The sequence below is a fragment of the Rosa chinensis genome, chromosome 1 (genome assembly GCF_002994745.2).
Source record: "Rosa chinensis cultivar Old Blush chromosome 1, RchiOBHm-V2, whole genome shotgun sequence".
Lineage (NCBI taxonomy): Eukaryota > Viridiplantae > Streptophyta > Magnoliopsida > Rosales > Rosaceae > Rosa > Rosa chinensis.
This window is the reverse complement of record NC_037088.1, coordinates 33,822,085-33,849,939: the sequence shown is the minus strand read 5'-3', so window position 1 is coordinate 33,849,939 and position 27,855 is coordinate 33,822,085. Positions and strand designations below refer to the sequence as shown.

The 27,855-nt window shown below is 39.3% G+C and overlaps 1 protein-coding gene across 1 annotated transcript; it reads left to right on the top strand.

Moving 5' to 3' along the window:
• Positions 1-930: 930 nt before the first annotated feature.
• LOC112181927 (tubulin-folding cofactor A) lies at positions 931-7,000 on the top strand. The gene is made up of 3 exons (XM_024320339.2): positions 931-1,166; positions 6,338-6,424; positions 6,506-7,000. The coding sequence occupies exons 1-3, from the start codon at positions 1,005-1,007 to the stop codon at positions 6,593-6,595; spliced, it is 339 nt and encodes a 112-aa protein (XP_024176107.1). The 5' UTR covers positions 931-1,004; the 3' UTR covers positions 6,596-7,000.
• Positions 7,001-27,855: the final 20,855 nt, after the last annotated feature.

The window sequence follows — 27,855 nt, the reverse complement described above, 5'->3', positions numbered from 1 at the left end:
TAGAGGGTCAAAAGATAGAGAAGTTTCAGTTAGAGTACTAGAGTCATATATTCAAATATCAGTTTAATTAGCCGCGTCTCATCGAATTCAAATCAACTATCAGCAGTGGATTCTCTCTTCATTATCACCTTTTCCATGGTCAGAAGCTATTCGCAAAATTCTACTTCTGCAAATTGGATAGATTTGTTGTATTCACTGGTGTGTGTGTACATGTTTCTTACCCAAAAAAAAAAACTGGGTTCATTTTTTTGATACATTTCAATGCAAATGTAAAGATTCATAAGTAATCTCCAGGACGTATTATTTTCACCACAGAATATTTTAACCACTGCAGTGTAAAGTGACTATTACAAAACAACTCCAGTACCCAGAGAACAGAGAAAAGCAGTTGCATAACTTCTCATCGCCGGGAAGAGGACGGAGGACGCGACAGTCGTCGGCAACGCATCCCGATTTCAGGACTCTCAGGTAATTCTTACTTCTATCTTAGATCTTAACTCACTTAGTTTCACGATCCACTGATATCTCTGCACTGGTATTCAAGTCGATATGCATCTCCCATTTTAGCTTCTAATCTTGTACCCAAGTTCAGTGAATGGGTTTAACAGGTTATTTTGGTTTAGGGTCTTCAATAGTCAAACGAATTTGGAGTGAAAGTGAGACATAATTTTGCAAGTTTAAACTAGTTAGAATTGCATTGCGTTGATGATGGGTTATAGTATAGGATGATTAGGGCTGGGTTGCATCTGCTAATCAGCTTCATAACATGATGATAGGTTTTAGAACTTGTAATATGCTTCAAAATGTGGGAACTATTTATAAGACAGATGATGTTTCACTATAAATTTCTCGTTGCAAACAAAAAGATGTAGTTTGGTTTAGAGTTTTGTGGTTCCCGAATGAGAATCTTTGCTATGCGCTTGGTATTGATGGAAAAGAAAACCCAATTGCGATAAGTTTGAGTTCTGTGGTTTTCATTTCTCTCAAGAAAGTGGTTTGTTTTGATGGGTGATATGGCAACTCTAAGGAAACTGAAAATCAAGACTGGCACTTGTAAACGCCTCGTTAAGGAGTTTCATTCTTGTGAGAAAGAGGTTGAGGGAGAGGCTGCGAAGACAGCAGACATGAAGGGGAAAGGAGCTGATCCTTATGACCTCAAGCAACAGGTATGAAACATTTGTGGCTAATCAGTAAGATGTCAATTGACATACTTGACCTGTATACTGTACATACATATGCATGTAAAGTGAAGACCTATTTGTTTGCTTGCATGTGTGTAGTATGTGCACACTATAGTGATTTACAGTTTCTGTTACTAAAGAATAAGGGTATGCAATGCACAGGAGGCTACAGGCCCACAGCATATACTCTCAGGATTGAGGAATGTGGATATGGCTATTATTAGGTGCACTGTTAGTCTGTTACTAGTGCAGAATTAAACTGCCTTGATTGCTTGATTCATTGCTGTTCTAATCGGTCAATATTTAAATGTACAAATACCTAGTAGATTGTATATTGTTGGAGCTAAAGTTCATTGACTCAAATTCTTACTCTGATTGCAATATGAAAGTTTTGCTACTTACTAAGGACTCCATTGATGTGTTGGAATTCTCCTTCACTCTAGAGTTTTCTCTTTAGCTCTTGATTTAACTTTATGAAGTAGTTGGTTGTTGTAACAGCCTAAGTTAATGTTGTATTAGAGTCCCAATGAGTCTCTTCTGTCTTCTAGATAGAAATGTCTAGTCTTAAGCTGCTATAAATTAAGCTTTGCTGGTGTAATGCTTTTCAACATGAAAAAAAAAATCAATAGCAGTTCAATAGCTCTGCAGTAGCAACTCATAAACTAAAATTCCTTTTGTCTCAATAAACACTCTGCTATTCCAGATTTCCTATTCCCATCTTTTTCAATCCAACAAATTGGTATCAGAGCGGGTTCGTTCATATTGGCGTTCCCTATATCAACCTGCCAAGATGTCTCCTAAAGAAACCACTCCAGTTTCATATTCTTTTCTTCCCATATTTGGTGGACAAAACTATGATTTCTGGAAAGTGAAGATGACAACTCTGCTTCGGTCTGAAGGGCTTTGGAAGATCGTTGAGAAGGGCTTCACTGAACTAGAAGATGAGAATCAACTTTCAGCTGCACAAAGAGAAAAATATGAAGCAAATGCAATGACAGATGCCAAAGCTCTCTCAAAAATTCAAAATGCAGTCACCAATGCAATCTTTCCAAGAATAACAAGAGCCAACACAGCAAAGGAAGCTTGGGAGATTTTGGAGAGGGAGTTTCAAGGTGATAGCAAGGCAAGGACCATCAAGCTTCAGTCTTTACGTAGGGAGTTTCACAATTTGAGGATGAAAGAATCTGAATGCATCCAAGATTACTCTTCTAGAGTAACTGAAGTTGTCAATCAAATGAGAACCCTTGGTGAAGACATGTCAGACCAGAAGGTAGTGGAGAAGATCTTGATCAGCTTGCCGGAGAAATATGATCCTATTGTTGTTGCAATCGAAGAGTCCAAGGACATCACCACCTTATCTATTGAACAATTGATGGGTTCCTTGAAGTCTCATGAGCAGAGAAGGCTGGGACGCAATGAGGAAGCTGTTGAGAGTGCTTTCCAGTCAAAACTCACCTTCAAATCACCGAAGTTTATCAAGAAAGGCAGAGTCAATCCAAGGGATGATCAACGGATGGGAGACAAAAAGTGGAAGAAAGTGGAATCCAACAGAAACAATGACAACGGTACGATGAATGTTGAAACTAAGCCTTCTTGTAAGATTTGCAATAAAACTAATCATGCTTCAGCAAAGTGTTGGTTTCGTGGAAAGACTAAATGCACATATTGTAGTTTATTTGGGCATACTGAAAAGAACTGCAGATTTAAAGAAACCAATCAAGCAAATTTCTCTGAGAGAAAGAATGAAGATGAAGAAGTTGGGAATTTATTCTATGCATATCAAGCAGCCCTTGAAGAAAAAGAAAGGACCTGGTATCTTGACAGTGGTTGTAGTAATCACATGTCAGGTTATGAAAAAATATTTGTGGATCTGGATACCTCAGTCACTCCGAAGATAAAGCTCGGCAATGGTGCTATTGTGAAATCACAGGGGAAAGGAAGCATTGCAGTCAAAACTAAGAAGGGAGTAAAGCAGATTCATGATGTCTTGTTTGTTCCAGACCTAAGCCAAAACTTACTTAGTGTTGGACAGCTACAGGAGAATGGTTATCGTCTTATTTTTGATGATGACTACTGCACTATTTATGATAAGAAGGCAAAGATGGTGATTGCACATGTCAGAATGGAGAAAAACAGGAACTTTCCACTTATATTTCATTATGATGGCATGAAGGCATTCAAGGCAGATGTTGTTGAAGACATTTGGCTGTGGCACAAGAGATTTTGTCATCTAAATCTCCAAGGTCTGAAGCTTCTTCAACAGAATAGCATGGTGAATGGGCTGCCGAAAATTGAAGCAACCTCAGATTCATGTGAAGGATGTATCATGGGCAAGCAACATCGACTTCTATTCCCAAAACAAAGTTCGTGGAGAGCAAAGGCACCGCTAGAGCTTGTGCATACTGATATCTGTGGCAAAATGCGAACTCCCTCCTTCAATCAATTCAAGTACTTTCTCACATTTATCGATGATTTTTCGAGGATGACCTGGGTATATTTTTTGAAGGAGAAATCAGAAACTTTTATGGTTTTCAAAAGATTCAAAGCATTTGTAGAGAATCAAAGTGGCTGCACAATTAAAGTCATTCGAAGTGACAAAGGAGGTGAATATACCTCTCATCAATTTGAAGATTTTTGCAAAGATGAAGGCATTTGGAAGCAGTTGACAATAGGCTACAGCCCCTAACAAAATGGATTGCAGAGAGGAAAAATCGCACAATTGTGGAGATGGCAACTTCAATGATGAATGAGAAGAGTTTACCGAAAGACTTTTGGGCAGAAGCTGTGCATACGGCTGTTTACATTCTCAATAGATGTCCAACCAAGGCGGTGAAGAATATGACTCCATTTGAAGCTTGGAGCGGATTCAAACCATCTGTAAGTCATTTTAAAATCTTTGGTTGCATTTGTTATGCTCATATCCCTGCTGAAAAGAGAAGTAAGTTTGATGAAAAAAGCCAAAAATGCATCTTTGTTGGGTATAGTACTAGCTCAAAAGGATATCGACTTTTCAATGTTGAAACTAAGAAGTTGATTGTGAGCAGAGATGTGATTTTTAATGAAAAAGCTAGCTGGGATTGGAAAGAAAATAAAGTGCAGGAGTTGCCATATGCTACCGTTCAACAAGAAGAAAATAGTCCATTGGAGCATCATGAAGATGATATCATTCCTCAGTCACCAACTACTCCAGCAAACAATTCAAATGCAAGTCCTTCTACTCCAGAGTACTCATCACCAGAGAGTCCTATTTTAAGGACCAGAAGACTCAGCGACCTATATGAGTCATGCAACTTTTCTGGAATAGAACCAGAAAGCTTTGAAGAAGCTCAAAAGGAAGGAGTTTGGGTGAAAGCAATGGAGGAGGAAATAAGAATGATAGAAAAAAAATAAGACTTGGGAGCTTGTTGATCTTCCAAAAGACAGAGAAGTTATTGGGGTAAAATGGATCTTCAAGACGAAGTTCAATCAAGATGGAAGCATCCATAAACATAAAGCAAGGCTTGTGGCTCGGGGATTTACTCAACAGGCAGGTATTGATTATTCTGAAACTTTTGCTCCTGTTGCAAGACCTGAAACTATAAGAACCTTGATTGCTATTGCTGCTCAAAAGAATTGGTTGATATTTCAACTTGATGTGAAGTCAGCGTTTTTAAATGGAGTATTGAAAGATGAAGTTTATGTAGAGCAGCCTCAAGGGTTTCTAGTTAAAGGGGGAGAAGACAAAGTTTATAGGTTAAAAAATGCTCTTTACGGGCTTAAGCAAGCTCCTCGGACATGGTATGCTAAAATTGACAAATACTATGTCAAGAGAGGTTTTCAGAAGAGTCCAAGTGAGCCTACACTCTATGTGTTCAAGAAAGCAGGTTCTATTCTCATTGTTTCTCTTTACGTTGATGATCTGATTTTCACCGACAATGATGAGAATGTGATTCAGCAGTTCAAGAAAGATATGATGAGTACTTATGAGATGAATGACATGGGCCTTCTACTTTATTTTTTGGGGATTGAAGTATCTCAATCAAAAGATGAGATTTTTATTTCCCAAAAGAAATATGCAGAGAACATTCTCAAGAAGTTTGATCTGCTTGGGTGCAATTTTGTGGCTACTCCTTTGATAGCAAATGAAAAGTTGAAGAAGGAGGATGGTGCGAAGAAGGCAGATGCTACAAAGTACAGAAGTTTAATTGGTGGTCTTTTGTGTCTAACGGCTACTAGGCCTGACATCATGTTCGCTGCAAGTCTTCTCTCCAGATATATGCAAGAGCCAAGTCAAATTCATTATGGAGCTGCAAAAAGAGTGTTAAGATACTTGCAGGGCACTCTTGATTATGGAATTCTATACAAGGCAGCAGAAAAATCAACTCTTGTTGGATACACTGACAGTGATTGGGCTGGTTGTCTTGATGACATGAAGAGTACTTCAGCTTATGTTCTCTCTTGGTTCAGGAGCATGTTCATGGGCTTCAAAGAAACAAAGTGTTGTGGCTCAATCCTCTGCTGAAGCAGAATATATTGCAGCAGCAAAAGCAACATCTCAAGCGATATGGCTTCGAAGAATTCTTGAAGACATTGGAGAGAAGCAAGAGAAAGGAACCACTTTGTACTGTGACAACAAATCAGCCATTGCCATTGGAAAGAATCCGGTCAATCATGAACGGACAAAGCACATTGCAATCAAATATCACTTCATTAGAGAAGCAATTGAGAAAGATATAGTTCAGCTGCAATATTGCAGGTCAGAGGAGCAATTGGCTGACATACTTACCAAAGCACTTTCAAAGGAAAAATTCTGCTTCACTCTAGAGCTTTCTCTTTAGCTCTTGATTTAACTTTATGAAGTAGTTGGTTGTTGTAACAGCCTAAGTTAATGTTGTATTAGAGTCCCAATGAGTCACTTCTGTCTTCTAGATAGAAATGTCTAGAGTCTTAAGCTGCTATAAATTAAGCTTTGCTGGTGTAATGCTTTTCAACATGAAAAAAAAAAATCAATAGCAGTTCAAGAGTTCTGCAGTAGCAACTCATAAACCAAAATTCCTTTTGTCTCAATAACAACATGCTTTTCCAGATTTCCTATTCCCATCTTTTTCGATCCAACATGATGTAGTTTCCATGTGTTGATTTCCAATTAAATTCCTCTGTTCTTGATTTGCTTACAGGAAAATGTGCTGGCTGAATCAAGGATGATGATTCCCGATTGTCGAAAGCACCTGGAGGCCTCACTAGCTGAGTTAAAAGGAACTTTGGTATGTATAGAGGTCCTGATTATGCTTGCTTGAAATTTCAGCTCTCTTCCCCAGTTTGTTAAGTAATGCATTTATGTTCAGGCTGAGTTGGAAGAAGAGTTGAACCAGAAGGAAGGCCCTGAAATTGAAGAAGCTTGGACCATTATTGCAGAAGTTGATCAGTTGTTCTAGACAACAGAAACCTAGTCTTCCGGCCTTTGTAACAGTTACTAACTTTCCATGGTTTTCAATCTGCTGCAGACACACTGTGTGCCCCTAACAAAGGGAGACAATGAACATAATGTAGTGTTGTCTTGCCATTGTGTTCCAAGGAATCTTAATCTCCTGCTTGTATTGTTGCTTAAAGCATATGTACTGAACTGAAATTTCTTGGGTGTTCACTTTTGGTTCCCATTGACAATCTGTGTACATGAAAGGCGGCGGATGCAAAGAGAGGTTCGTAGCTTGGGAAAACTGTATTGAAGAGGCCGAGAAGACGAACGAGGATTTATGAGATAGCCAGTTAGACTAATCGGAAATAGTAATGTTGTTTTGATCAATTTTCACATCTAATTGTTAGCAATTTTGGTGATTGAGAATTTCTGCAGTATGTTTTATCTAAGGATATAAAATCATGTTTAGTGGGAGCACTTCAGAGACATGAAAAATCAAAAGTTTGATGATATTAATTTTTACTTGAAGAAACCAATCAACAAGCTCAGATTGTATTGTGTTGCGTTTGTGGGTGCTTTGCTCTTTACTTGGACTTATCATCACTTATATTTGTAGTAGTCTGACTCTGTTTCTTTCTTTAATTGATACTTGTATTTTGCAATAATTGCATCGATTAAATAGGTGGAGAAAACTAATGGTACCTAGTAACAGCCTCTTTTGTATACTGATTAGGTTACCCGTTAGAGATTACAATGAGGACTAGTATGTGCAGCAATTTGTTTGCTTGCTGGTTATTTCTTTAGTGGTGTGTCCTTTTTGGGCAGCATAGAGCTCTTGTCTTTGAGGGGACTATTAGCTTCAATGGCATAATACGTATCCCTTTGGGGCAGCAATAGTTTGATCCCCACCTTTTCTATAAAGGTTCTATTTCTTGCTGAAAGAAAGAGTTTTGAAAATGATAACATATTTTGTTTCTGCTCTCTGTTTAGAATTATCTTTGTTATTTCAGTTTACTGTTTCTGAGGAATTGGGTAATCTTGTCTGTTTACTACTAAAATAGGACAGTGAAAGGCATCAAATCTGAATAGACCTACTAAATCACCCTTTTTGTTTAAGTAAAATAGATTCGAGAGAGAATTGATGAGAGAATTGTGTATTATTATTGAGAATAGGAGCCTATATATAGGGATTACAAAGTACATATTCTAATGTTACAAGGAATTCTAATCCGTCTAGGATTAGGAATTCTAGAACCTTCTCTCCTATTACTACTCCTAGTTTGATAAGACACACTAAGTTGATTTTCCTTCAACACTCCCCCTTGTGCCGCCCAAACTTGGTGGTGACGCTTCATCCGTTGCCTCATTAAAAACCTTGCTCGAGTGAAAAACTTTGTGGGACAAAACACGCTCGAGGAGGAGAAAAAGAGTACAACACGTCCTCTACTCTTCGAGATCAAACATGTAGACATCATAACTCCCCCTGATGTCGATATCTCCCCCTGATTGCTACAATCATGGGAGTTCGAATAACTTTCTCAATCCGATGCTCTTTACATGTTTCTCAAAGGTGGATTTAGGTAACAACTTAGTGAATAAGTCCGCTACATTATCCTCTGATCGGATTTGATTCACTTCAATCTTTAGAAGTGATTGTTGACACTGATTATAAAAGAACTTAGGTGATATATGCTTGGTGTTGTCGCCCTTGATGAAACTTAACTTCATTTGTTCAATACAAGCTACATTATCCTCATAAATGCATGTAGGTTCATCCGTGGTAGACTTCAAACCACAACTTCCTTGAATATGTCTAATTACAGACCTTAGCCATATGCATTCACGCACAGCTTCATGTAGAGCAATAATCTCTGCATGATTTGAGGAAGTAGCAACAAGGGTCTGTTTTGTAGACCTCCAAGATATCGCAGTGCTTCCCATGGTAAAGACATAACCTGTTTGGGAGCGACCTTTGTGAGGATCAGAGAGGTACCCTGTATCAGCAAAACCCATCAAAACATCATTATCATTTTGATGGAGGGGAGTAGGATGAGGCTGGCCACCCTTGGTGGTGGTGGCGGCAATGTCACCAACCATGGCGTTTTGGACGTTGGTTCTTGATCCAATATGGTCCAATCCCATCCTTCCGTTATTCCTATTTTCTCTGTAGGGATAAAATAGGCCCATATCAATCGTACCTCTTAAGTATCGAAAGATTGTCTTTACACCAATCCAATGGCGGAGTGTTGGCGCAGAGCTATGTCTAGCTAACAAGTTCACTGCGAATGAGATATCCGGTCTTGTGCATTGAGCTAAGTACAATAATGCGCCTATTGTACTTAAATAGGGCACTTCAGCCTCTAATGGTTCTTCGTCCTCATCCTTTGGACGAAACGGATCTTTTCCGGGCTCAAGACTACGACCAATCATGGGAGTACTCACAGGCTTTGCTTTATCTTCATTAAAGCGCCTTAGGATTTTCTGAGTGTATGCAGACTGATGGATCAAAATTCCATCACTACGGTGCTCGAGTTCTAAACCGAGACAAAACCGTGTCTTCCCAAGATCTTTCATCTCAAATTTGGATTTCAAGTATTTAGCAGTTTCCTTTAACTGATATAGAGTTCCAATTAGGTTCATGTCACCGACATAAACTGCTACGATTGCAAATCCGGAACTTGTTCTTTTAATGAACACGCATGGGCATATTTCATTATTAATATATCCATTCCCAATCAAGTAGTTACTTAGACGGTTATACCACATCCGTCTGGATTATTTTAATCCATATAGTGAGCGTTTTAATCTTATTGAAAACGCGCTACATGGTTTAGAGCCACTTGATTTGGGTAATTGAAGTCCATCTGGAACCTTCATATATATCTCTGAATCTAGATCCCCATAGAGATATGCTGTAACCACATCCATAAGCTGCATGTCAAGTTTTTCGGAAACTACCAAACTGATAAGGTAGCAGAACGTTATAACGTCCATTATGGGAGAATATGTCTCCTCGTAGTCGATTCCAGGGCGTTGTAAGAAACCTTGCGCCACGAGGCGGGCTTTATATCTAACCACCTCATTTTTCTCATTACGCTTTCTAACAAAGACCTATTTATGGCCAACAGGTTTTACATCTAGGGGTGTCTGCGTTATAGGCCCAAATACCTGTCTCTTTGTTAGTGAATCCAATTCAGCCTGGATCGCATCTTTCCATTTAGGCCAATCCGCTCTTCGTTGACATTCTTCGACAGAGCGAGGTTCGATATCATCATATTCTATGATTCCTTTTGCAACATGATATGCAAATGCATCATTAATTGCCATAGAATTTCTATCCATCATCTCATGTACACTAGTGTAATTCATGGAGATTTCTCTATTCTCTGGAATTGGTTCTGACATTGGAGCGTCCCTCAATGATGTCTCTTGGACATAACCATAATCCAGAATATTCTCATGAGATGGATTATTTACATCGATGATTAATGAATTATTTTGTGCCAAACTCGCTTTCTTTCTTGGGCGAGAATCCATCGAACCTATGGGCTTCCCGCGCTTCCTGGCAGGAGCCATGGGCCTAGCCACAATGCCACCAAGGGTAGGGACGTTGGCGCCATACTCATGTACTCTTGAGGTGGCGTCATGTCCTATAATTCTAGGGACATCAATCCTTGCAGGCACGTTTGCAGCAGGTATATGTGATCTCTTCACTTTAGCGATATCAGAAAACGCATCAGGCATCGATTATGCTAAGTTCTGAAGATCGAGAATTCTCCGCACTTCAATTTCGGACTGTGCAGTTCGGGGATCAAGATGAGACAGAGTGAGGACAGACCACGACAATTCCTGTCGTTCCTGTTGAACATTGATGTTCTTATCTCCCTCTAACGACCGGAAGACTGTCTCATCGAAGTGACAATCCGCAAATCTAGTGGTAAAGAGATCGCCTGTCAAGGGTTCTATGTAGCGAATAATCGTTGGAGAATCATATCCAACATAAATGCCTAATCGTCGTTGAGGACCCATTTTGGTGCGCTGTGGCGGCGCAGTAGGCACATAAACTGCACACCCAAATATGCGTAAGTGTGAGACATTCGGCTCATACCCAGTCACCATCTGGGACGCAGAGAAGGGTTGAGTGGCAGTGGGTCTCAGACGAATAAGCACAGCTGCATGCAATATTGCATAGCCTCAACCAGAAATAGGGAGGTTGGTGCGCATTACCACTGCCCTAGCAACCATTTGTAGTCGTTTAATGGCGGCTTCTTCGAGACCATTTTGGGTGTGAACATGAGGAACTGGATGTTCAACTTCAATCCCAATGGACATGCAATAATCATCAAAAGTTTTTGATGTAAACTCTCCAGCATTGTCTAACCTTATAGACTTAATAGGATGATCAGGGGGGTGAGCCCTTAGCTTAATAATTTGGGCTAGGAGTTTAGCAAATGCAGCGTTCCTACTGGACAATAGCATGACATGTGACCAGCGTGTCGATGCATCAACCAACACCATAAAATATCTAAATGGTCCGCATGGTGGTTGAATAGGTCCACAAATATCACCTTGGATTCGTTGCAAGAATGGTATATTTTCTTTAGTGTCCTTTGCATAGGACGGTCTCGATCCTAATTTTGCTAAAGAGCAGGCTTTGCAGAACAAATGATGGGCTTTAGAAACAACCAATGATGATTTTGGTTGAGCCACAAAGTCACAATTGACTTTAGAAGCAAAATTTGGAGTAGAAAGAGCATTGGTAGCGTCAATGCCACCCTGAGGACGCAAGGGGAAGGCAGCGCCAGCCAAGGATGGCCAGTTTTGGGGGTGAACGGCGCCGTGAGGCGCAGGGGCTCTTTGGTGTCCAAAAATCGATTTTTACTTCTTTTCGTTCTGAAAAATGGATGTCCCTGTGAAGTCTTTAATATACGGATCATCATATCATGACCTGGGTGTCCCAAATGGTCATGCCAAAGCCTATATGTGTCAGAATCCTATAAATCATCTCTCATGACATGGTTGGATTCAATGACTCGAATAGTGGTTGCATACAACCCACTAGATCGACACATAAGTTTCTCTAATACTCGTTTATGTCCGTAGTCATTAGAGGTGATGCAAAGGAACTCTTGTCCATTCTCACAATGTGTTTCCACATGAAAATCATTGGCTCTTATATCTTTGAAGCTCAAAAGGGTTCTTTCAGCCCTAGGAGCGTAGAGAGCTTCAATGACATTAATGATTGTGCCATGTGGCAACAAGAATTGAGCTGGTCCTCGACCATGAATCAATTTAGATGACCCTGCCATCGTAGTCACTAAAGATTGAGTAGGCGTCATCTCAAGAAATAACTGCCTATTTTGAAGTATGGTGTGCGTGGTAGCACTATCCACGAGGCATTCTAGCTCTCCGGGAAACATACTTGAATGAATAAAGTTCGAATCAAAATCGACACTTTATTTCAATGAAAGCCAATGACTACATCAAAGTTTCTAAATTTAATCCAAAAAGGATAATCAAGCATAGACAAGTAGTAGTGACTCAATCTGTTTGGTAATTCCAATTTGGTTGTGACCAGGTAAGGTAAGGCGAGATTTTGGTGGAGTGTTGCTCACTTTTAAACCATTCTCTCAGTTCAAACCTTTCCTAGACATCACAATTACTCTTGAGTACACCTAGTGAGAAAGAGTTATAACCACTGTCTCTGTTGATAGTTTCCAAATTTTTTGGATTTGGATTGAAACCAATGATGTTTATATGGTCAAATTTTTATGCTTACGAACGCTCTTAGTCTGTAGTCTACGAACGCTCCTAGTTCGTAAAAATCGATGCTCATGGATGCTCTTAGTCCGAAGATCACGAACGCTCTTAGTTCGTATATACCGTGAATCCCCACGATTCCGCTTTTAGCAAATCGAACCCACATTACAGAAAGGTGGGTCATGAATTTCAGAATTTGAAATTCTCAATACACGCTCGTATTGATGTAGGCGTGTAGGATTGCAGGTGTGCTATCGATCCTGGGTCGGGATTGCATATGCTACTTCAATCCTAAGCTAGGATTGAAGTGGATGTTCGATCCTAACCTGGGATTGTAACTTGTTTACAATCCTGGTCCTGGCTAATGACTCGGCGGGTGCTAGGCTTATGCACAAATGGGATGGGGCCGAGAGTGTGGCCGGATATTTTGTTTCTGCTCTCTGTTTAGAATTATCTTTGTTATTTCAGTTTACTGTTTCTGAGGAATTGGGTAATCTTGTCTGTTTACTACTAAAATAGGACTGTGAAAGGCATCAAATCTGAATAGACCTACTAAATCACCATTTTTTGTTTTTTTTAGCTGTGGCTATTTGTGAGAAAACATGAGTGAGTTGGGTTCATTTTCTACCTGGAACATAACAGGAACTTACAGAGGTCTGTAACTTGCGGCCATTTGTTTGTGCAAAAGTTCTGTATTTCTAACTGGTTCATATAATATTCTTATCACATTTCATAGAATTGTGCATTGTGAAACTTATTGGTGTAGTAATTGCATAAGAATCTGAAGTTGTAAAATTTAGCGGATTGTGTAAAGCTCTGAAAGTGGGGAGGGGGTGCCAATGCAGCTTGTAAAGAATAGAAAAGGTTGCAGGAGCTGCGCATGGTTTCTGGAGGATATATCAGTCCGAACCTTCTGAATGCACAATGTTTTATGCAGAACTAACCTCGAGGTGTGCCAGGGATTTCAGAGCTCCTTTATTGTCCTTCTGTACAGTGGAAGTTATGTTCGGCCTCTTGGGTTGACTTTGTTATAACTAGTTTATTAGTGGCTCCAGCTTGTATTGTTTCGTAACACTATCATTTGGAATATATATATATATATATATATATATATATATATATATTACAGTTGTGTATCAGACAAAAACTCCCCAAACCTCAACAAATGGGCAATGTCTCTGGTACTTTAGTCTTGCTTCAACTTCTTCTGTGGACAGGCATTGAGACTTTTATACTGTTGTAAATTTTCTTCTGCTGTTAGTACAAAAATTGACCACCTGTATTTACTTTTTACAGCAAAAATCGGCTGCTACCTGGTACTAAAAACATTGACGTGTAAATCCTCTTGTCAAGCGTAATCTTGCAGGAGCATTCTCGTCATTTACTACTCGATGAGTTTTTCATTGACAGCCTCCTAGTCTTCTTCACCATTATTTGGGTAGTAGCTTTGGGAATTTTTGCTGTCTAAACTCGGAGTCATATAAGTTACATATCAATAATTTGATGCCAGAACTTGGAGTCACATATGTCAGCTGGTGAGCCATTCGTTCTTTCTAACAATTTATTGTGTTTCAATTTTCAACACCTTTGGAGTCAATTCAATCATTCATATTGTTGGGAAATGGTAATTAGTACCACCTATATAGGCACATGTATTTTTTTTTTTTTGAATTAATTTCAGTTTACCCCTCCTGAGGTTTAGAAGTGTCATCATTTCACCCCCTGTACTTTCAATTTTGAATTTTTACCCCCTAAACTTTCCAATTTCAATCAGCCGTGTCTAATTTCCACTATTCCGTCAGCCGTGTCCAATTTTGCATTTTAAGTTTGACTTTTGAGGGCTAAATGGTTATTTCAACATAAAAAATTTAAAAAAAAAATAAAAAAATATATTTATTTTCTGTTTTTTAGTTTTTTTTTTCGGTTTCTTCCCTTTTTTATTTATTTTTTGTTTCTTAGTTTTTTTTTTGTTTTTTTTTTTCTGTTTCTTCGTTTTATTTATTTTATTATTTTATTTTGTCTTCAACCTATACACCACAAGTTATAATAGGTTTATGAAAACAAAAAAATACTCTAAGTAGTTGAAATGTAACTTCCCGAACCTAAATTTACCAGTTTACTAGTCATTTGGACAGTAAACGATAATTTGTTTTACTTTTACTCTTTTTCGGTAACTTTAGTGACCCTAAAAGTCGACTTTTTGTTCGGATCAGAATTTGTTCGGTTCCCCATCGTTTACTCTTCGGTGCTGATGTACTCATTAAGTGTGTAAGGTACATGTCTAGATGGTGTTCCTTTAGGTGCTATGCCTCTTGTACGCCGACCTCCTAGGGTTTTTGTTGCGTAGCGGATTGTTCGCTTGTTTTGCACATTTCCCTGCTGATGGTAGAGTAAGACTACTCTACAATTTTGAGTTGTGCTACGAAGTATGATTCGAGGAAATGTCGTGGTTATTTCTTCCTCGGTGCCAGTAAGTTGTTGGGCAGGGTTTAAGATGCGAGAACGGAGTTCGATTCCATGCTTGAGTGTTTGAGACGAATGACTAGATGTGATAATTGTTTTGGAATCAGGACTGTTGGGAAAATGGAACTAGTGGTAATAGTGGTTTTGATTTTTTACCGAGAGATGTGTTGCATGGCATGATTGGTCTTGTAGGTGATTTTTGGGGCGTTATTGGCAGTCCTTGGGGGTTGTCGGAAATCTTTGGACTAGTCATCTTGGATTGTTGACCTAGCCATGACATTTGGATTTAGTTTTGTTCGGACTACAGGAATAATTTCAGGTATTTTGAGTTATGAATTGGCCATCTTAAGTTTTGGATCGTAGTGAGTTTTGAGATGTAGAGAAGTGAGTTTTTGAAGTTATTTTGTGTTTTAAGTTTTGTAGGCGGGACACTTGAAGTTTTGAAATGGAGTTTGAAATAGTTTTGCATTTGAAACTTGAGTATTTAGTTGGATGCGTAGAGCTTTTTATTAGAGTTACGATTTTTGGCAGTATTTTAATTGGGAGGAATAAAACCAACTTTTTGTAAATGGTATTGTACGAGAGTGTGTGTCTTGGTCATTTGATTTTAAGTGAAATGGTTCAACGCAATTTCGGGGATTGACGGTAGTGACGTTGTTGGGGTATCCATGGTGGTTCAAACGAATTACTATGTGATACGGAGTTTGATTTGGTTTCTGAATCATGAAGTCATAGGAATTGAAATGTAGTAAGTTCTTGAAGGAGCAATTGTCAGATGGAGTGGTTGAGATGTTATAAGAGTAGTAAGTAGAGTAACTCTAAGGACATGGGTTTTCCCAGTTGACACAAGGAGTATTCTAGGTCATAGTTTGACCAGAGTTCTAAGTTATATTTTGAGTAAAACTTCTTATGGGTTGAACTTGAGAATTTGATCGTAATGTGGTGGGACCACTGTCGGATCCTGGTATCGCTGGGTGTGATACATGATGTGGACGGGTGTCCTTCATCCTAAAACTGGTGATGTGGTTAGGGGGAATGGCCCCTTGTAGCAATAATTTGGAATTTGAAACCAATTAAGAGCACAAAAGTGAGAATTGAGGTTTTGAAAGGTTTTGGAAATCAAGGACATTCGGATCGTCTTACAAAGGTTGCGATCACTTTTATCGCGCATGAGGGTATTATTAAGTGTCATTGGATATTCATTTGGGTGAAATTGTTGAACTTGGAATCAAGAATTGGTCGTAGTGACCCCACGGGGTGTCCATAGTAATTCAAGTGGAAGTGCTAGGTGATGTGGTTATGATCTTAATTTAAAATCTTTGAGTTATGGCGAAGGTTTGGAGGCAATTTTCCTTGCGGGGCGACGATAGTCAACGAGTTTCGATTTGTCTTCTGGGGACTATTCTATAAGGGATTTCTCGATTAGTCTTTTGGGGACTATGAAATAATTTATTTCTTGCTTATGGATTACGTTGTTACTTCAATACCTCTTTTCCTAAATTCGAGAGTTGATTTTCTTCTCTGTAGTATTTGAGGTGCTTTACTCTCACGTAACACGATGCGCTTTTACTTACTTACCGAGCCGTTTACAGGTTGCTTCGAACATAGGGTTTTGCTGTCGCGAATGGAGGTAAACCTTTCTTTTGGATGATTGAGTTCGACGGGGTTGCTATGGAATCGTTCAATTAGATATCAGTTCTATGGCTATTAGCGATGTGTAGCCTCGGCTAAGAACAACTTGAGGGTGATGCTTTTTTCTTCTGGATTTGAATCGTTGAGCTGGAGTAGAGCTAATAGTTATAATTTTTGCTTGCACCAGATTTCTGAAGACGTGGTACATGATATGGCAGTTAAATGAGTACTGACTTGTGAGAAATAGTAGCAGTTCTGTGGGAGATATTAGTAATTAGTAAATTTCTTGTGACACATTTGATTTAGAAAAGTTTTCCACATTATCGTGCTTATAAAAGTTTGTGGAGGAAGCTGTTATATGTGTGGCCAGTAGGGCAGCTATTAAATGAGTTCTCCTAGTCAACTCAAAATGTCATCTCATGGGTGGACCAATGATTTTAGTCAGGTATCAGAGTGGCGCAGTGGAAGAGTAGTGGCCCCATAACCTACATGATTAAGAACTTATGGATTCGTTCGAGGCTGACCATTGTATGTTTGATAACTATGGGACCTTTACGTGAACGACCTTCGATTAGGAATTTAAGCACAAACAAGGAAGGAAGTGACGTTTTATGGTAGCTAAGGAAGTGCTGTCTTTTGGAATTTTCGATTAGCAATGACCATCTTGCGGTTATCACAATATTGATGGTGAATGGGTTGGATTGTCACTAAGCGACTTTTGTGAGAAACTTATGAATGCTAATTTTAATAGGTGGTTTGTGACATCATTACCAGGTATCATCTAAGCCAACCATTGAAATGAATTTTCTCTTACACCGGAATTCATGTACGTGTGAGTTTATGGTGCTATTGGGTTTAGGAAGACAAGGGATTTGACTTCGGACTTGGATAATTTTGGATTATGAGCATGTTTCCATTGCCTTTGTAGTGGGGATCATCAGAGTTTTGTTAGTTGTTAGACTTGAGGTTGAAAGGAAAGTTTAATCTAAGGAAGAATTGATAAGTTTTGAGATTGTTGTATTTTGAACCAATTGGTGTTGACGATTTTATTCCTCACTTGATGAAGACTTTCCGTGACGTTTGGAAATAAGTCTATCTCCTAAGACGGTGGAAATCAATCAGATTACAATGACTGGTCATATTTCAGCTTTAGGAGTGTTCTTTTTAAGTGTTGATTCCTTTATCTTATTTAGCCAACTCTTGGACTAGATCTAAAACTAATTTCTACACGAATTGAGCAGGCTTGTACATCTTTTTCGTTCACTATAATCGTCATTTTTGATAGTCGACGAACTATCTTCTTCAAGAATGCTGTATTTCGGATTGTTATGTGCGTCCTACTTCTATTTCGGCAATATGAAATTTCGAAGAAATTTTTATAAGGAGGGGAGATTGTAACTTCCCGAACCTAAATTTACCAGTTTACTAGTCATTTGGACAGTAAACGATAATTTGTTTTACTTTTACTCTTTTTCGGTAACTTTAGTGACCCTAAAAGTCGACTTTTTGTTCGGATCAGAATTTGAGAAAGTTTTCTTCACGGAAGTTGTAGATGACGTTAAACCAAGCGTGTGCATATGTAGTACGTAAAAATCGGAGCTCGTATACGAAAGTTATAAGCGAAAATGTGAACGTTACTGTTCATGGTAACTTTCTATATATATAGGAAGTTACTGTGATAGATTTCCATTTCCTTCTCTCTCCTCTCCCCCGAACTCTCTTCTTTCCCTTTCGGGTCCTTCTTCCTCCCTTCGATTCCACGCATTCCGGCCACCAACCGGCGTGCAGCTGGCCACCACAAGAGCTCCTCCCTCCCCTCTGCACCCTAGTAGCCTTAGGTTGTGGCGATTTGGCTGAGAAACCTTGAATCGAACCAAAGTTCCTCATAGGTGCAGTTTGGCTTTTTTTTCCGGCAAATCTTCCATTTCCGGCTGTTTCCGACCACCAAATTGGGACCGTAGGAGCGCCTTGAGCCGGCGAACGTTTCCCCTATGGCCTCTTGCTCCGATTTGCATCGTGGAGGTCGAATCGAAGAAGAACATCCTAGGGTCCGAAGCTTGATTTCTGGTTTTCTTTATCGGCTTAATCCGAGCTCTTAAAGGTAAAATTGGGACTTGTTGCAGTTGAGAAATTTGTTGGGTTTGTTGTTTTGCAGCTACTGTCAATTTTTGGTGCCCATCAGAGGTGGTGGCCGCCGGCGCGTGGGTCCCACGCGGCGCCACTGTGGGTGGCGCGTGGAGGCATGTTGGGCTGTGTTTTAATTCCAGTTTTTAGCCCATTAAATCCTATAAATATTGTAGAGCTTGTATATGAAATTTGGTGAATTTTGGAGAAGCTTGGAATTAATTATGAATTTTTGAAGTTTAGGGTTTCGATTATCGAATTACGAGAATCCGGGCGTCAGATCTCTCTCGGTTCTGCCTTGGAACCTTTAAATAAACGAATTTGGGTTGCATCCGAGGAGAAGTGGAGATGTAATTATGAGGAATTGATTTAGGAATCGTATTAATTTGTTGAATAACTATTCACGGAATATAATTGTGTACAGGGCGATGTACCGAGCTATTGCTCGACGAAGGAACTCGTATGCGTGATCGCCTGAATAGTACTGTGAGTGGACTTTTGTTTTTAAATAATGATGCATGCATTTAATTCTTGAATTAGTGCTCTATTTAATTATCATATTATCTTCTGAGCATAGGATTGTTTAAAATTTTGATTTATCTCGTGGAATTACTTTCATTGACGATTTTCATGAAGTGATTATGAATTATTCCGGTTGTGATTTTCGGATATTAATTTTGTTATGCTCGGATTTGAAATTATGATTTATGTTGTTTTTCAATAAAGTATTTTCCAGGGTATTTTCCAAAATGGAATATTAGTTCATTATTGAACTTCCTTGCTTATTCATTATTGACCCGAGAATATTTTGGCGTGTGGGACACGCCGTTGATTTATTGATCTTTCCTATTTATTTATCGACTTTCGATTTTGGCATTGGGAATGCCTTGATGATGATTTTAGAATTGGTTTTGTTTCGGTTTACGGGGATTACGATTTATTATTATTTCTCGCCTTTTTGCTATTGATTTGGAGATACTTTTGGCGTGTGGGACACGTCGTTGGAAATTCTTTTACGAGAGATGGGGGAAGCCTTATGTATTTTGGATTTACTGGATTTTCGGTTATGTTTCCCTGTGCCATACTGAGGGGTGATTTTATCATGCTAGCATTGATTTTTCCGCCTTTGTGGCGCGGTGATGGGATCACCGTAGCCCTCCGCCTTTGTGGCGCAGGTTATTGTCTCTGTGACAGTAATTCTGTAGCCCGGTATCCTATCGCTACACTTAGTGGCGTAAGGGTATATTACGGGAGTAATGGGAGAACTTTAGCCAGGGAGGCTATCACCTGAGACTGGGAGGCTCATTCGTATGGCTATCATCTTCCCCTACTTATACTATTTTTGACTAGCGGGGACTAGTCTGAGTTTTCTTAACCAGCGGGGCTAGTTTTATATTTTCGAGTATTGAAATTTCAATCTTTTACTCTGTTGTTGTGGCTAGCGGGGCTAGTCGGTTTTCTGGAGTTCAACGTTTTTCGGATTATTTTCTTAAGTGTTTTATAAATGCTGCATGCATCGGGAATTTTTTAAAGAAATAAATGTGGGAAAGTATGAAGTTTTATTTTGTTTTATTCATATTAAATTATTTATTTTTGTCCACTCACGCTAACGTGTTTTTCAATTACTTTCCCCTGGGCCCTTCGGTTTCAAATGCCCAGTTTGCAGGCAAAATTAGTTGAGGTCGGGCGTACATTGGAGTTGAGGCATAGACAACAGCGTGGCTTCCGCGTTTTTATTTGATTTAGGTTTTCCTTGATCACCCTTGCTATTAGATTTGCTCTGATTACCTGAGGAAATTAATGTTATTTAAGTTGTGTTTTGTGTCATATGATTTTGGTTGATGTTGTTTGGGGGAGCAGGGTGGCTCCAGGAGAATAAGGATGGGTGATTTAGAAGTGTAAATTTTCTTTCTACAGGTTTTGGGTTGTCCACTTTAGGGGAAGTTCTGCCAAATTTTTGGCAAAATTTCTTCTAAGGTGGGCCCCGCAGATCCACTTCGGATTTCACCCTGAAAGCTGCTCGCTGGTCTACGATATTTGTGACATATCTCTGATAAAGTGAAGAATTTAGGATATATCCCCAATAAAGTGAAGAAATATATGTAAAAAATAATTTTACACTTTATCTGTAAATAAATATCTGTAAAAAATGATTTTACACAGATATTTCTTCACTTTACTGGGGATATACAGATATTTATAGATAAAGTGTAAAATCATTTTTTACAGATATTTCTTCACTTTATTGGGGATATATCATAAAATTCTTCAATTTATTGGAGATATATCACAAATATCGTAGACCAAAAATGATTTTACATAGATATTTCTTCACTTTATTGGGGATATACAGATATTTATTTACAGATAAAGTGTAAAATTATTTTTTACAAATATGTCTTCACTTTATTGGGATATATCCTAAAATTTTTCACTTTATCAGAGATATATCACAAATATCATAGACCAGCGAGCGGCTTTCAACCACGTAGAGTATTTTTTTGTTTTTATAAACCTATTATAACTTGTGGTGTATAGGTTGAAGACAAAATAAATAAATAAAATTAAAAATAAAAAAAATGAAGAAACAGAAAAAAAATTTAAAAAAAATAAATAAATAAATTATTTTTTTAATTTTTAATTTTTTTTAAAAATTTTTTATGTTGAAATGACCATTTTAGCCCTCAAAAGTCAAACTTAACGTCCAATTTGGACGGAATAGTGGAAATTGGACACGGTTGATTGAAATTGGAAAGTTTAGGGGGTAAAAATTCAAAATTGAAAGTACAGAGAGTGAATTGATGACACCCCCAAACCTCAAGGGGGTAAACTGAAATTAATCATTTTTTTTTTTAGGGGAATGGAAGACTGATCCATTGATATTAAAATCATACGACCTCACTCGGTCAGGCTTCAGAGGTCCAAAGACCACCTCATATTACAAATCAGTGCTCGAATAAAACGACTAAAATCCAAAATGAACCTAAAAAAAAAAACTAAAATCCTAAAGGAACTGCAAATATAAAATGCAGAAATTAAGAACTCCCTATCCCTACATTGCCCTAAAATGGAACCACTGGATTGAACATCTTGACGCCTAAGACCTTCATGGTGTACGTCGCAAGACTCAACACAGCCACAGCAACATTCGAGGAACAGTACAAGGTAAAGAGCAGGCCATGGGATAGGCCACCTTCCAGAAATCCCAAAACCCAGCCCAACCCAAGTGTAGGAGGAAAAGGGAACTGAACCAACAAGGCCCAGTTCACCAGCCTGCATTGCAGCCCAGATCGGTAGAGGCCCAAAAGCCCACTACCCCAACCCTTCGCCTCCTACCCCCAGATCGACCGGTTCTGACCTTTCAGAAGAGGCGGCCTCCACCCATCACCCCTCTGGCGGCCTTCCACGGCTTTCCCCCATCAAGAGAGCTGGAAGGAAAGCTGCTTTAGCTCTAGCTTGGAGGCACCTGCAAACGAAGGAAAAGGAGATCCCAATACGAAGCCTGCTTCGCCTCCGGCAAAGCACTGACCAGCGCTTCACCGCTCTACCAACCCAAGTCGACGCCGCGCACATCAGCTACACACCGTGTGCTAACGATCAAACAAAACCGCCTCAGATGCGGCTGAAATCCCAAAGCCCGATAGCGCCGATCATAAGTTGAAACTGATCTACCACCAGACTGCACCACCTTCGCCACGAAAGAGCGATGCCTGCGACGCCCTAGTCACCCAAAGCAAATGGAGATCCGGAGATCGAAGCCGCCCTGCTACTGAAGCCTCTAGGGTTTGGTATGCTCAGCTCTGAGATCTCCTGAGCGACTTCTAAACCATACGAAAAATTTTATATAAGTACATGTATTTTTACAACAGTAGGTGTGAAATGCTCAACAATCTTTTTAGTGAAATATATCTTTCCATTTCCGGATACGCCAATTTCCGATTAATCTTTACTTGTTACTCGATTCAGCTCTTGGACTTTTGGAAAACATCAAAGTGTCAGCATTCATGAAGTTATCCCAACTGCATAGCAGACCTGTTACATTGGCTTTATTCTTTATTGACTTCTCTGCCATTAGTTATTGTACTCTATGGACTTCTCTGTCATTTGCTGTTGTAATAGTTAGAATAGTTACTATAACTCCTATCCTCCCAACTGTAATTGAAGGCCTGAACATACTATAAATCCTCCTAATTGGAGATGAATATACATAACTGATATTACCATTTGTCACGGTATCAGAGCATATACAATCCTAGGAAATATTTAGAAGGTATTTCTGATATGCACTTGCAGCAGCTTCTGTAATCTCAGAGTTGCTGGGCCTTACCTTACCTACAAAGCTTCTGTAATCTCAGAGCTTATTGCCTTACCTCACCTGCAAACTCTGTAATCCCAGAATTTGTTGCCTTACCTTCTGCAAGCTTTTGAAATCTCAGAGCTTGTTGTTCCAGCTGATTACCTTAGCTTTTCCATCAATTTTTTTTCGATCAGAAACTTATCAAATCTGCCCCGACCCAATCCGACAAACTATCCCAAAATCAATCTTCCGCTGCTACCGTACCTGTTATTGTGAAAAACAATGGTCAATGATCATGACCAATGTTTTAGAAGGCTGAGGCGTAGCCGGGAGAGCCTTAGCGAGGCGTCTGCCTTGAGGCGTAAGGCGTAAGCCTTACGTATAAACTAGCTATATTTACGTATAGAACTAGTCTTACATATATAACATGTATTGTAACAAAAAACAATAAGCATTGTTCTACAAACCAACCTGCAATTTCTGCAGATTCAACAAGCTGTCAATAAGCATTGTTCTACAAACCAACCTGCAATTTCTGCAGATTCAACAAGCTATCAATAAGCATTGTTCTACAAACCAACCTGCAATTTTTGCATATGCTAAATTTATACCCCACAATAACATTATTCTTCACATAAATTTTACTTCATGATTCAAACTCAGCTTGCAAAATTTACCCTGAAGAAATGGCAAGACAGAGGACGAACTTGAATGCAAATGCAGAAAATTCAAGCCATATCTATAAACAACCAGGTATACCGTAATAGATAGATACTACTCAAGCCATAGTTACTGTAAGAGGAAGTGTAGAGCAGGTTCATCAAAGCAGTGAGCCAGTGACTATATTCAATTATTCAGTAAAAAATTAAGAATACATAGATGATTGATGTCCAAATTCCAATTCCAAAGAAACACATAACAAAGAAACACAAAACCATCCAAAGAAAACAAGGAAAATTGATCGAAACATGATCATACCTTGAACTCCTTTTCTTCAATTTGAACTACAACTCTCCAACTCTCTTCAAATCTTGCTCCAATTCTGCAAATAGCCTCCTTTCGAACCAAATTCTTGAGAAAAGTTATGGGCTCTCCATGATTTTATCAACTTTTCAATTAAGGGATTGGGATTGAGAGTGAAGAGTCGGGGAAAGCTGTTTGAGTGATTTGGGGTTCGGCTCTTGTACAAAACACGACCTAAATAATCAAAACTCTCAAACAAACCAAAACGACGTCGTTTTGGCTTCCTTAAAAAAAAAAAAAATCATCAGGCTTTCGCTTCCGACGCCTTAAGGCGTGTTTTCACCGCCTTCTGCGCCTTCCTCTACGCCTTCGCCGCCTCTGCTCCTCAGCTGCAAAACAGAGGCTTTTTCCAGAACGCTTCATGCCTTTGAATCCTTAAGGCGCACCTGACGCGCGCCTTTTAATTCATTGATCATGACATCAATGTTTCCAACAAAGGTGATTCATCTGCAACTCAGCTTCCACAAATTGTCACAGTACAAAGTGACGATTCCAATTCCTCTCATATTGGCATGAAACTTGACGATACCAATTATTCAACTCTGGTCACAAGTTGTGGAGATGCATGTTGTTGGGCGAGAAAAGTTTGGATATTTGACTGGAGAAATCCCACAACCTTCACCAAAAGATCCAACCTACAACAAATGGAGGGCTAACAATGCTCTAGTCAAAGGCTGGCTGATCAATTCAATGTCTTCCACTTTGATGGGCAACTTCATTCGTCTTCCTACAGCTAAGGCGGTTTGGGATGCTGTTGCTAAAACCTACTATGATGGCTTAGATATGTCTCAAGTTTATGAGTTGACTTGCAAGGCCTTCCAAATGCGTCAAAATGGGAGACCAATCACTGCCTATTACTCTGATCTTCAAGGTATTTGGCAAGAGTTAGATCACCGTTGTCCAAGTAACATGGAATGTGCTGCTGATGCTGCTACTTGGAAGAAACAAACTGAGAATCAACGTGTGTACGTGTTCTTGGCTGGTCTAGATCCTGAACTCGATAAAGTTTGCAGTGATGTGATGCGAATGGATCCTTTCCCTGATGTTGAAGTTTCCTTTGCTCATGTTCGACGTGAAGCTCAACGTCAAGTTACAATGATGAATGTCCCTGAAGTTCATGAGGGCTCTGCGATGGTGTTCGGAACTCAGCGAAATGGTGTTGCTCGACCTTCCTTTTCCTCAATTGGTTCCAGTTTGAAGAACACTAAAACAAGAGAGTGTTCTTACTGTGGTGACAGAGGCCATATCCGAGAGACTTGTTTCAAGTTAATCGGCTTCCTAGATTGGTGCTTGGAGCAAAAGGAGCAGCAATCTCAAAAGAAGGATAAAGAAAAGGGAAGAAAGGGAAAGGCATTGCAGATTGCCTCGCAACCATCCTTGGTGTTAAAGGTAGATCAACCTTCTACCAACAATTCTTCATCGACATCTTTGGTTGACTCAGGTAACTTAGGTAATCCTTTAAATATTTCTGCTTCTACTTGTGATAGTGCTTGGATAATTGACTCAGGTGCAACAAATCATATGACTTTTGATTCCGGTCAGTTTCATACACATACTCATCCTTCCAAGCACAGTGTTGCAAATGCCAATGGTATTCCTTCCCCTGTTATAGGGGCAGGTTCTATCCCATTAACATCTTCATTATCCCTCTCATCTGTGTTACATGTTCCTGCTCTTTCCAATAATCTACTGTCAATTAGTCATATCACCAAAACCTTAAAATGTTCCGTAACATTCTTTCCCACTCATTGCATCTTCCAGGATCTCCTCAGCAAGGAAATGATTGGTTGTGGTGAGGAAAGAGAGGGTCTGTACTACTTGGTCTTTTCGGAAGCAAGCGAGATGTCGGTGAGCCAAGCACATCAAGCAAGTGCAGATGTTTTAAGCACAAAGGAGCAAATTTGGCTATGGCATAGACGTTTAGGTCATCCATCCTTTATTTATCTTAAGCACTTATTTCCATCGTTATTTTCCAAAATCAATGTGTCCAAGTTTCATTGTGAGACTTGCACATTGGCTAAGAGTCATCGTGTTCATTTCCCCCTAGCTCTAGTCGAAGTGATGTACCTTTTGCACTCATACACTCCGATGTCTGGGGCCCATCTAAAATACCTACCTCATCTGGCATGCGGTGGTTTGTTTCCTTTATCGATGATTCCACTGGTGTGTCATGGGTATATCTTCTTAGGAATAAAAGTGATGTGTGTTCTATCTTCCCTATATTTCATACTATGATTCGAACACAATTCAATGCTTAAATTCAGGTGGTGCGTTCTGACAATAGGGGAGAATATCTTAATCATGACATGAACACATATTTTCAATCTCATGGTATTCTCCACCAAACTTCTTGTCCACACTCCCCTCAACAAAATGACATAGCTGAACGTAAAAATCGACATCTCTTAGAAATGGCTCGATCTTTACTCCTTACAATGCAGATGCCTAAATTTTTTTGGGGCGATGCTCTTCTTTTGGCTGTCTATTTGATTAATAGACTCCCTTCCAGTGTGCTTGATTTTCAAACTCCTCCCTAGGTTCTTTCCAGTCACTATTCCTTGCCATCAATGCTTAAAATTCCTCCCCGCATTTTTTGGTGTGTTGCTTATGTTCATGTCTATAAACATCAGCGAGACAAACTTGATCCTTGTGCCCTTAAATGTGTCTTTCTGGGCTATTCTCCTAGCCAAAAGGGATATAAATGTTATCATCCTCCCACCATAAAATCTTATGTTACTATGAATGTTACCTTTAGAGAAGATATCAGGTATTTCACTACTCCTTCTCTTCAGGGGGAGTCCATAAACATGGAAGAGAAGTCTTATGATTTTGATATTATAACGATGGAGCCAACAGCACCAGCTTGGGAAGAGAATGTGTTAAAGGTGTACAAGAGAAGGAAAAACAAAGTTCGAGAGAATGATGAAGAAGATCAAGTAGCTACACCTCTCTCTGATTTACCACCACACCACTCGGCTTCCGACACTGAGGTCAATCCTGAGGTACACGTACTCTCATCCTTCTTATTCTGACATACCTGTAGTTGAGTCTAATCATGATACAGTGTGTAATCTGAATAACTTGTTTGATCCTACACATCCATCAATTGAAAAGGAAAATCAGAGGTACCATCTTCCTCCTCGGAAAAACCGAGGGCAACCTCCTGATCGCTTGGGATTTTCCAAAGAAGATAATGTCAAATACCCAATTGCAAATTCTGTGTCGTCTCATAGATTATCTAAGTCATATAAGTCTTTTGCACTTCAATTATCCACTATATCTATTCCAAGTAAGTTGCAGGAAGCGCTTGCTGATCCAAAATGGACCAAAGCCATGATTGAAGAGATGGAAGCACTCAATAAAAACTCCACTTGGGAGTTGGTGGATCTACCTAAAGGGAAGAAGACCGTAGGTTGCAGGTGGATATTTACGGCAAAGCATAACACTGATGGCTCAATTGAGAGATACAAAGCTAGATTAGTAGCTAAAGGATACACTCAAACTTATGGTCTAGACTACCAAGAGACTTTTGCACCAGTTGCTAAGATCAATACCATTCGAGTTCTCTTATCTCTAGCTGCCAATATGGATTGGCCATTACATCAATTTGATGTGAAAAATGCCTTCCTGCATGGAGACTTAGAAGAAGAAGTGTATATGGATCTTCTTCCTGGGTTTACCACAGATTCCGACATTGGAAAGGTTTGTAGACTTAGGAAGTCCTTATATGGTCTCAAACAATCCCCAAGAGCATGGTTTGGAAGGTTCAGTAAGTCTATGAGGAAATTCGGGACCAAGCAAAGTAATTCTGATCACACATTGTTTCTAAAGCATAAGAAAGGTAGGGTGACAGCCTTAATTATTTATGTGGATGACATGGTGGTTACAGGTAATGATGGAGAAGAAATGAAACTACTCCAGAATTACTTAGCCCAACAGTTTGAAATGAAAGACCTTGGGGGTCTATGAAACTTTTTGGG